The sequence below is a fragment of the Arachis duranensis genome, chromosome 6, assembly GCF_000817695.3.
Source record: "Arachis duranensis cultivar V14167 chromosome 6, aradu.V14167.gnm2.J7QH, whole genome shotgun sequence".
In the NCBI taxonomy this organism is placed as follows: Eukaryota; Viridiplantae; Streptophyta; class Magnoliopsida; order Fabales; family Fabaceae; genus Arachis; species Arachis duranensis.
The window spans coordinates 92,292,154-92,304,138 of NC_029777.3; the positions used below are offsets into that span (position 1 = coordinate 92,292,154).

General features: G+C 33.7%; 1 protein-coding gene across 1 annotated transcript; it reads left to right on the forward strand.

Annotated features, from left to right (window-relative positions):
• The first annotated feature begins 2,772 nt into the window (after positions 1 to 2,772).
• Positions 2,773 to 5,541, forward strand: LOC107494604 (cytochrome b-c1 complex subunit Rieske-4, mitochondrial). Its single transcript, XM_016115644.3, has 2 exons — positions 2,773 to 3,031; positions 4,708 to 5,541. Exons 1-2 carry the CDS (start codon positions 2,869 to 2,871, stop codon positions 5,349 to 5,351), a joined length of 807 nt encoding a protein of 268 aa, XP_015971130.1. The 5' UTR covers positions 2,773 to 2,868; the 3' UTR covers positions 5,352 to 5,541.
• The last annotated feature ends 6,444 nt before the right edge of the window (positions 5,542 to 11,985 follow it).

The window sequence follows — 11,985 nt, forward strand, 5'->3', positions numbered from 1 at the left end:
TTAGGGAGTTTTTTTTTTTGTCATATAAATTGGAACTCTCTAATTTTAGATTACCATAATATATTCATACTGTATATTTATTCACACAATACTAAAAAATTCATATTCAATACTTAGCGCATTTATTAAAGTTTAAATTTGAGTGCAACATATTTCAAGTTATAAAATTTACCACTTAAACTAGGGAATTTAATTAAGTTTATTGACTTTCTTTTAAGAGGTCCTTCCCCAAACAATTGGCCTCATCAAAATAGATAAAAAAACTCTTAATAATCGATCTTAATATTCTTATTAGACAAATATTTAATATCATATTCAACTATTTGTCACAAAAAAAATCATATATTATGTCAAATATTAGTGGGTATAATAATATTGATTTGATTTATTTATATGTTTAAGATCATAATATTTCAACATAGGTTTACGTTAAAAAAATTATGTTATTAAACTTAAAACACAATAATATTTATTTTATTAAATTTAATTTAGTATCAACATTATGATAAAAATTTAATAAGTAGTCATAATGTATAAAAAAATTAAAAATTAAAGATCAATGTATCAATAGTTTCATCGTGCTTATTAAAAGTTGTGGAAAACTTAGAAAAGGAGTGTTGAATCTATGACCTTCTTTTACTTTAATGAAATAATCTTTTAAATACAAACTTTCAGTCTGAATCTAATTGAACTCAGCAGCGAAAACTTTATGAGACAATTTCTTTTTGTCTCATGAATATCAGAAAACAGAACAGAAAAGGGAAAAGAGAAGCTGACACCATCATGTATCCTGATTCAGTTGCCTTGTGCAATGCAACCTACATCCAATCTTCACCACAACAGAGGTAGAATTTTCACTATAGTTAAAGTATTACATATACCAATTTCAAAGGATTGACACAATCCTTTCCCTCTCAAGTTCTAACCTAACTTGACTTGGTTATACTAATACATAACTCTTCACTCTTAATGCTAACCCAACTAAGAAAAGGGTACCTCACAGGTACAAGATACAAGACAATGTAAACAACTTAAAGAAATCTGAAATACTCTAGACTTTTCACTCAAGTGTATCACTCAGCCATTTATCACTCTTTGGCTTTTTCATAAACTTTCTCTTTCAGCTTTTTATCACTCAAGAAATTACAGAAAGATATACATTAAAAATACAATCTGTAAAACATGAAAGAGCTTAATGCTTCAATAGCTTTAGTTGCTATAGATTGAACCGGATTCACTTGGCTCTGATTAAGTTCCTCATTCTGGCGGAATGCTTCTTTAACTAGAGAGTATTGTCCAAGTGAATGAACTCTTCAGAGAAAACTTCTCAGAACTTCAAACCCTGGTTCTCTCTCTCCTTCCTTCTGAAGCATGAAGAATTTTCTTTTGTATCTCCTTTGACATTGTTGAGTTGCTCTCTTCCAAGTCAACTCCTCGAGTTGTGTGCTTCACCAACTTATCCTTTCACTATTTTTAATTAATCTCTAAATTAGAAATTTTGAATCTGAGCACTTTTGCTTGACCGAAAGTCTTAGGTGAGCAGAGAGAAAGTTGTTCAATGATAAACCCAGATCTAAACCACTAATAATGTACTTTAGCTCCGAGAAATTTTGTGAACCATTGATTTACAGCAGTAGAGATCAAAGACTTCTTTCTTCATTTAACAAAAAATGGTATCGCAGAAAGTTGGAAAAGGAGTGAAGAAATTAACATGCATGCAAATGGAAATAAATCACCTTTAACTTCTGACTTAGCTTGAAATGGTTTAGTTGGGTGATTAAAACTTTGCCTTTTGTATTAAACTTTCTCTTTCTTTCTTTTTTGATGAAATGCGCAAGAAATGAAGTTTTCTCTCTCTTTTCTCTGTGTTCTGATCGAAGAAAAAGATGAACGTTGGCTTTGGAGGGTACTACTTTGGTGGGATCAGCTTGGATGAGTAACTTGGGCTTGTATTGGCTCTCTTCTTGTTCAGCCCAAGTGATTCTTTTACTTAACAACTTTGGGCTTTTAGTGCTTTGTAGCCCACTTTCTTTTTGGTTTGATTTTCTTCCTATTGGACTGTTACAACATTCTTTCTTTGGCCTATAACACTAATCAAACTCAATCAAAACTAATTGGGTGATTAACCCAATAAAATAATATTTATCATCATCAAATTAAGTTAGTTAAATTCTCAACTCAACAATCTCTCCATTAAAACATAATTGTGATATAGATCAAAAGGAATTGAGTTTGAACAAAGTTAAAAAACTTCCTTTTGAGTGATGTCACTTGCTTTTGTGTTATTCGAAATTATGTTCTATGTTTGATTGATTAGAGATTTGAAGATGTTTAATTATATGTTTTGGACAATGTTTGTTTTATTTTTTACAATGTTAGTTTTATTTTCAAATATTTAATAATTTATTAATAAAAAATAAAAAAATTTAATTATGAAAAAATTTGACGAATTTAATCCGCTAACCCACCAATAAACAGAACAGAAATAAAATTTAAAATTATCTCATTAAACAAGACAAAACAAACTAACCCACCAAGTAACAGACTTTTAGCGAAACGGGACATACTAGCCCGTTTGTTACTCTAACCTTTGAATTGATTTAAAGGCCCAACGACAAACGACGGGGCTGAGAGGAAACTAAGAAACAGATTATCCCAACAATTTGGACTAAAACAAACAAGCAAGCCCACCTTGTTAACTGATTAATTCCCAAGGCGGCAAGGCATATTTGACCCAAAAAAGAAAATCCCTGAGCATCGGGACACCATTCGGTCGTTCCACACAACAGAGGAAACAAATCGAAAACTGAAGTGAAAAAGGGAGGAGATCAGTGAAAATAAAGAAAAGAGCTCACGAGCACGACGAAGATGTTGAGGGTTGCAGCAAAGAGGTTCTCTTCTCTGTCTTCGTCTTCATGGAGAGCTAACCATGCTGCCTCTGCTTTCGTCTCTCGGAACCCCATCGCCCCTCACTATGACTCCCACGATCGCGGATCCGCTCCCCAACCCCAATTCTTTCTCCCATTCCGCGGTTAGGGTTTTCTCCCTCTCTCCCTTTCCCTTTCCATATTCATTTTTGTTTCATCTCCAAATCAAAAGAGACCAAACAAGTTGATTTGTGATTATTTCTGCCCCGTGCCCTTGATTTGATGCTTTTGTCTGTTCGGTATGTGCGCCAACCTGATTTTATTATTATTCGTCATATCGTAGTATTGATTTGCAAAAATCATTTAACTCTTTCTTGGTTGGTATCCAGATTCGAAGCTCATCTATTGTGAGTTTTTTTTTTTTTTATTATTATTGCAGTCGAATATTTGTGTGGGATTTTGAGGGTGTTAGTGATTGTTGATGCTGTACTAGTGCTCTGTTGTGCCCGAAGAACAAAGAACAGAAGGATAAAAGATGGCGTTAGAATAGTTCTCTTATTTTTCTTCTTTTGGAATTTTGAATTTTGATCGTGACACGTGAAATATCTTGCGTTTGCATTATCGTCATTTTTCTTTTGATAGTCAGAAGTTATCAGCTGTCAATAGAATTCAAATCGAATGAGCATTTGAACTATCAGTCTATCATGTTGTGTTCAAAATATCTTGTAACCAAAAGCTTTTCAAGAGTGTTTTATTGAGAACAGACACACACAAGCCTAGCATGCTGTTGTTCTGAAGTATAAAAGGTTATGCTTCATTGTAGACTTTGGATTATAGTAAAAATATAACATATGTGTACAAGAGATTGCATTACCAATGAAAAATTATGAAAATATAAAACATACCATGTGGGGAGCTTTCCTTCTAAAATCGATCCTAGCATCTATATGAACTACAATTTCAAACAAATTACTCCCAAACTATTTGCATACATCTATTTGTGCTGATAATAACTAGGAAATTCCATTGCTAATAACTGTTTGTGCTTTTGATTCCAGCTTCTAGGGATAAAAAGCCTACCCTTTCACAAAAAATTAAAAATAAAATATTAAGCTGTTTATTTGAATAAACACCAAAGTATATTTGACAGGTCACAAAGCTTGAATATCTTCATGATTGTTATGTGTGTATGATGTAAGGTATTTGTTTGTGCCATTCTTGATTTATTCCTCCTATGTCACTAGTTCAATATTTCTCAAGAGATTGTTTAATCAAGAGTTCAATATTTCTTCGGAACTGGTTCAATAGTTCATAACCAAATTGTGTGCCATCCTATGATTTGCCCATCGTATATCACTAGTGCAATGGTTCACAAGTAGTAGTTTATTCAAGAGTTCTATTAAGCATAAATTAGGTTTCCCTGAAACTGGTTCAATAATTCATAATGAAAGTGTGTTATTCAATGACAAAACATTTAAAAAAGAAAAATAGGAAGAAAAGAAAAGAAGAAAGAAAGAAAAAAGTTATTAGTGAAGCTTATTTGAGATTGATTGGTAAATATTTAGTACTTGTTTGTTGTTTTACTGAGCATGTGGCTTTTAATTGTGTGTATGTTGATTTTTAATTGTGCTATAAAAGTAAGTGAATTTTGGGCATCTATATACAAGTACCAGCAAGGACAATACCCGGTGTGTCGTGCTGATATGGTTATGGAGACCATTTAGCAGTATGTTGTACCCATCACATTTGGGTTGCTTTCGTTTTATTTTCCAGGGTTTGGTTTATTAACGTCTTAGCCAACTTAATGTTACTCGTTAATTTATTTTCAATTTGTACCCAGGTTTTGCTACTGGATTGCCAGTCCATACAAACGAAAATAACATTATTCCTGAAATTCCAGCAACTGTTGCTGCTGTCAAAAACCCTTCCTCTAAGATTGTATACGATGAACACAATCATGAACGATATCCTCCTGGTGACCCAAGCAAGAGGGCATTTGCTTACTTTGTCCTAACAGGTGGTAGATTTGTCTATGCCTCTCTGGTCCGTCTCCTTATCCTCAAGTTTGTTCTCAGTATGTCTGCCAGTAAGGATGTTCTTGCTCTGGCTTCACTTGAAGTTGATCTCTCCAGCATTGAGCCAGGCACCACTGTGACTGTTAAATGGCGTGGAAAGCCCGTGTTCATCAGGCGCAGAACAGAGGATGATATTAAGCTGGCAAACAGCGTTGACGTTGGATCTCTTCGCGATCCCCAGCAGGATGCGGAGAGAGTCAAGAACCCTGAGTGGCTCATTGTGATTGGGGTTTGCACACATTTGGGTTGTATTCCCTTGCCGAATGCTGGTGACTTTGGTGGTTGGTTTTGCCCCTGTCATGGTTCACATTACGATATTTCTGGCCGAATTAGGAAGGGACCAGCGCCATACAATCTGGAGGTGCCAACTTATACCTTTTTGGAAGAGAACAAGTTGCTAATTGGTTGAAAGTCGCTGGATAATACCTACTGCACCTGTTTACAATTATTTTTTCTCGATAATGTCGAAACGCGGCACGGACATTCTTGCTCTCGAGTACTTATTTGGTTTGTTTAGCAAGTGTTTATGCAGCTCAGAAATTTAACTTTCTGTGTTTGGCGTGACCTATATCAATAATCACCTGGATTTTTGCTTGTCATATAGGCTTTCATTAGTTGATGACTTCAGGTGTATTGTATAATTTATAGCAGTGATACTTTTAGATGATCTAGAAATATTCACAAATATTAAAGTCTTTGTAATTATAAATATCTAATAAACATAATTATAAACCAAGTTTTCATCCAAAATATAATTATAAATATTGTCTCCAAAGCAAAATAAACATAATTCAAAATATAATTATAAATATTGTCTCTAATGTAAAATAAACATAATCTAAAACATAATTATAAATAGTGTTTTTAAAACAAAATAAACATAATCTAAAATACTTAATTTTCATCTTCATTCTCCTATAAGTTGGGTTGGAGAAATTGAATTTTGGTAAAAAAAATTACAAAAATACTTCCTTGCAAAAAAAACTAAGAGTGGAAAAGTCCTCCCCGCTGCGTCAAAACCCGTAGTTTAAACGATGTGGGTTAGGCGAGCTGTAACAACCGCCCTTTACCCCTTCTAAAAAATAAATTAAATTCGAAATTTAAAAATTTTGAATTACGGATATGAATACACCAATAGGTAGAAGATCACCCATCTTGAACACTAATCCTCCTCCTTCTCTCTACGAAAATATTCTGAGGCGTTAGAAAAAGAGTAGGGAATTATGCTTTTTACTTTTATGTTTGGCATGTATTATGCTTTATTATTATTTTTACCATCTATGCATGTTATCATGTTTCGGTGTCTTATGGCATTAATTATCTTTTTCCGCTCCTTTATCCACATTGATCATGTTTGTCCTGTTATTCATGTCTTCTTAAGCCATTAGTACATGCCTTCTTACAAGTCTTGTTAAATTATTTAATATGCCATATTTTCATTATGTGCATTTATATGATCTTTTAGTTTATACCATTATATTATTAATATTCCTTTAGAGTCGAGAGTACATACCCTTTTATAAGTTTTATTCAATTATTTAATATGTCCTATTTTCATTACGTGCATTTATATGATCTTTTAGTTTATACCATTATATTATTAATATTCCTTTAGGGTCGAGAATATATACCCTTTTATAAGTTTTATTCAATTATTTAATATGCCCTATTTTCTATACTTTAATATGATCTTTCAATTTATGCCATCATGTTACTAATATCTCCTTACTTAGAGAGTACATGTATATATTATGCCATATAACTAGGATTTCATTATTTCACATGTCCCTTTTACCACCATATTTGTCCATCTTCTTGCATGATTTCTTGCCTAAACAACCCTATTTGTAATTGAACGGATGAATGATCATTCGTTAAGGGAAGGTGACCCCAAAGACAAGATATCAATATGATCTCTCGATAAGGGAGAGTGGTGATCGCCAAAACGTTCGGGATAAGAACCTGACTCCTATTTTTATACCGATTTGAGCTCAATACCTTCCATAAAAGCTACAAGTTAAGAAAGGAGAAGTATAAAGAAAATTTTGATTATAATTATATTTTTATGATTATTTTCTTAAGTTGTGATTATGTTAATGTTTCATAAGTTATTATCCTTTCTATTTGACTTGCTTATGTCAACATTACGCTTTCTTTTATGCCTATTAAGTTTTACGTTTTACAAGAAAAGGTTCATAATACATGCCATGCCATATGATTTTTAAATCCCGCATATGGGCTGAGGATAGATATGGAGGTGTTACATAGCATTCCTACTGAGACTTTTTAAGTTCTCATCCCTTCTTTTTCCCATACTATCTCCAGAGGAACATGGCACTGCGGATGGAGACGACGCAGCACCCCCGAGGATAACTTCTGAGTATGACCTCTCGAAGCATGCGTGGGTAGTTACGACCACTACTATCGTGCTCCAAATTATCTACTTAGGTCGAGATTTCGTAGAAAGAGACCCTCAACTGCCTGTCATAACCTTCCTAGATACCAACACTTCAGCACTCAATAAACGATCACCCGAGGTGGTATATCTTGAATCAGATTCCGAGGCAGAGAAAGAGGAGTCTGACTTCTAGTAGCTCGATTCATGAAAGACTGAAGGGTCCTGATCAAGGATAGGATATGACACAAGGACGGACGGGTGTTACATTATGACAAAAGGAAAAGAAACCAATGCATCTTAACTAATTTCATCGAAGAAACTTCCGTCCTTGTGTCATATCCTATCCTTGGTCAAGACCCTTAAGTCTTTCATGAATCGAAGGTACTAGCAGTCCTCTTCCTGGCTAGGGCTGTCGTACTCCTCTTTCTTTGCCTCGGAATCTGATTCGAGATATACCACCTCGGGTGACCCTTTTTTGAGTGCTGAAGTGGTCGTATCTAGGAAGGTTACTACAGCTAGTTAGGGGTCTCTTTCTACGAAATCTCGACTTAAGTATATAGTTTCGAGTACGGTAGTAGTGGTCGTAACTACCAGGCGTGCTTCGAGGGGTCATACTTAGAAGTTACCCTCGGGGGTGCTGCGTCGTCTTCATCCACTGTGCTATGTTCCTCTGGAGATAGTATGGAAAAAAGAAGGGATGAGAACTTAAAAAGTACAGAAAGAAAAATATATTAGTAACATGATGGCATAAATCGAAAGATCATATTAAAGTACAGAAAATATGGCATATTAAATAATTGAATAAAACTTATAAAAGGGTATGTACTCTCGACCCTAAAAGAATATTAATAATATAATGGCATAGACTAAAAGATCATATAAATACACATAATGAAAATATGGCATATTAAATAATTAAACAGGACTTGTAAGAAGGCATGTACTAATGGCTTAAGAGGACATGAATAACATAATGGACAAACATGATCAATGTGGATAAAGGAGAGGAAAAAGATAATTAATGCCATAAGACACCGAAACATGATAACATGCATAGATAGTAAAAGTAATAATAGAGCATAATACATGCCAAACATAAAAGTAAAAAGCATAAATTCCTACTCTTTTTCTAACGCCTTTTTATTGCCTATGAGCTTGCCTCTTGTATTTGCACACGGAATATTTTCGTAGAGAGAGAAAGGGGAGGATTAGTATTTGAGAGGGGTAATCTTATATCTATTGGTGTACTCCTATTTATATACTTTCAGTGGTAGGGTGGTTGTGATAATTTTAAATTCAAAAGAAGAGCGATTATTAGATTCCTATCCGTAATTCAAAATTCTAAACCCATCTCGTAACTGATTTTCAAATTTCGAATTTAATTTTGTTTCTAGAAGGGGTGAAGGGTGGTTGTTACACGAACTTTTGCTATTTGCCAGTCCCAATTTTCTAGCCCGACCCCCCTTTTTAGTGGGTTATGCGGGCCGGTCCGACGGATTTAGGCTCGTTTGCCACCCCTAGCTATGAAGCAGGGACATGGAATATGGACACGCTAATTTTGATTTTTTGACATGAAGATATAAGTATTATTTTGGGATAAATTGTATTAATATAAAGATATGTTATTAAATTTTTTTGTTATTTAAAACATTTGAGATCATTTTTTTATTTTAATAAATAGTAATATATTATATACTATTTATATTATATAGAATAGGAATAAATTAGGCAAGTCTATACATATGCAAAAAAAAGTTCCACGTCCGTGAAGGGTCATGATAGAAGAGTACGTCTTGTATGGGTGACAGCATATGTGAAGGTATGTTGGATGGTTAGCATCTTACGTACATGGAAGAAAACTATTTTGGCAAGTTTGGGACAATTCAAAATACCTTTTTATTTTGAGTCTAGGAAGTCGTTTAAGAGACTTCCGCCGCGCAAGCTATATATAGCGGTCCAATCTGAATTGTAGAGCAAGTGTTTTGTGGTTTGAAGTGGGGAGGATGTGATTATTGTGAGGCGATCTAAATGATATTGATGATGATTAGTCCTGTAGTGTTTTGATTAAGAAAAGAGGTTTGAATAGATATAATACATGATGATTTATGATGGATAGTGATTGAATGGATATTAGTCCTCAAGTATGTAATTTGATCATGATTGATGATGATGAGTAAGGACCGATATTTTATTCTGCTTGCATGATTATTGTTGATAGTTTGACAAAAACATGTTTTATTTTGTTTGTACGATGATATTGATTTGATGTGAGAATGGTAATTTGTCATGATCATTTATATCTAATAAGGATTATGGTTTTGTTCAGTTTATTTTGTATTATTATAATTTCATATGAATGGTGGTTTCGATCGGTTGACAATATGAGAATGAGGAATTGAAACTATTAGAGTATAATATTAGTGGATTAAGTTAGGATTAGGTTAAATATAGTTGGAATAAAGGTTAGTAAATTAGGTGTGTTCAGTTGAGTTGTTAGTGATGATTGTGGTTTGATTATATATATATATATATATATGTGTGTGTATCATTTAGCAAGCAACTTAGACAATAGATTTTCTTTCAATATATTTGTTCCTAACTTGGTATCTAGAGCCATTTTTTTTAGTTTATGGCAGCAATTTTTTATTTTATTTTTGTTCACTTTTTGTTGTTGTATTAGATCACAAACCATCTTAAAAGATTTTCTACATCGTTCTAAATTGAATGAATGAAGCATCTTGTGAATCCGCTATCTCACGCGCCTTCACCTGTTATCATATTCTCTATTGATGAAAATGTTTCACTTTCATCATCATTCTCACCGCAGTGTTTTTTTGGTCTTTTTTTGTCATCTTTCCGACGTTTTTTAGAAATTTTCACACACTATTGTGTTCACCTCTCTGTTGTGATTTCAATGGACTCGACATCACTGTCGTTGGAGACTGGACGCGTCATCACGCGCCGTTCAAAGATCGCTGCTCCACCGAGAAGTTTGCTGCCCCATCTATCTTCAATCGGATTTCCAGATTCAATCTGGACCATTCATCACAAATTCAAAGATCAATGGTCCAGATTAAAGAATTTTGTTTATCCACATATTTAGACCCGACTGGTTCCACTCACGACCCGCTTGAATTTGTATGTTGATCGACCAACCTTGTTGACCCATGCCACATCATGTTGCTGACTGGGAGCCACATGGATCTTCTGCTCTCTTGTGCGCTGACACGTTTCACGATTCTATTGACGTGGCAGCTGACTTGGCAATTGACGTAGCACTCTAGTGGGAACCTTTCCCAAGATTTTTCAGTGTGATATTTTCATTTTCGACCTCCCTTTCTCTAAATTCAGGTTTAATCTTGTTTTTTTAAAGGAATATTTAAGTATTCTCACAGAGAAACTAAATATTCTTTAGCCAATTTCTATCATTCTTAATGGCTCCTATTATAATTATTGGATTGGAGCCATGAAAGGATTTTTCAAAGGCCATAAATTATGGTGTTATGTGACTGGTGATATTGTGTGTCCAACTAAAATTGAGTTTGAAAAATCTAAAGAAGCTTCCTCTGAATCCATTGATGCAGACAAAGCTTTTGCTGAGAAATTAGAAGATTGTCATAGTAAGAATCACCAAATTACTAGTTGGTTTCGTATTACATCTACACCTAGCATCCACCTTTAATTTTGACATTTTGAAATTACTAAACAGGTATGGGATCATTTAGCAAAATGCTACACCGTTTTTTAAACTTTAACATCAATATCAACTGCTTAAGAAACTTCACAACCTTAAGCAAGAACGTGGTCAGACTATTTATGATTTTTTGACACAGATTGAATGCATTTGGGATCAATTAATCTCTTATGAACATATTCTTAAAGATGCTACTAATGCTAAAGCTTATGAAGATTTTCGCAATCGGACACGTCTAACTCAGTTTCTCATGGCACTTACTGATGATTATGAGCCAATCAAAGCTCATCTTCTTCATCAAAATCTTTTGCTTAGCCTTAAAGATGTTCTCCTTCATCTCAAGTCTGAAGAAATATGTTTACGGCTAACTCGATCCAAAACAGATGCTATCTTTGCAGTTATAGACAAAATTTGGAAATTTTGTTGAAATTGTAGTTGTTTTGGTCATCTTCTCTAGATTTTCCCTCCACCGAATGACATAAATGCAAGCAGAAAAGTCATATTACCTACGGACCTAGAAAAATTTAGCAGTGGAGGCAAAAATATAATAAAATTTAGGTATAGATATTTTTTTGGCTTTGCTTCCCACGATACCCAACAAATTAAAGACTAATCCATCATGAATTTGAGTTCCATTTAAGAGTTTGCAATTGGCCGGCAATGAGTTGCTACACATACGAGACGGAATTCGAACCCTCAATTCTTACTTAAACGGACGACAAAGCTAATCACTTGACCAATCCAAATTGGTTTAGATATATTTAAAATTTTAAATTAGAACTATCTATACATGATAAGAACTAGAAATATACACACAATCACTTATTATGATATTTAAAATAATAAAAATATAATTTATACACAGTATAATATCCAAAATAATGAAAAAATAATTTATAATGGCTTTCTTTTTATTTTTAACATGACTAAATATTATTTTTCTATATATGT

Excerpts from the sequence above, each read along its gene's own strand:
- LOC107494604 (XM_016115644.3), top strand. The coding sequence starts at position 2,869 with ATGTTGAGGGTTGCAGCAAAGAGGTTCTCTTCTCTGTCTTCGTCTTCA. Across the intron at positions 3,032-4,707 it reads ATTCTTTCTCCCATTCCGCG|GTTTTGCTACTGGATTGCCA; the intron begins GTTAGGGTTTTC and ends ATTTGTACCCAG.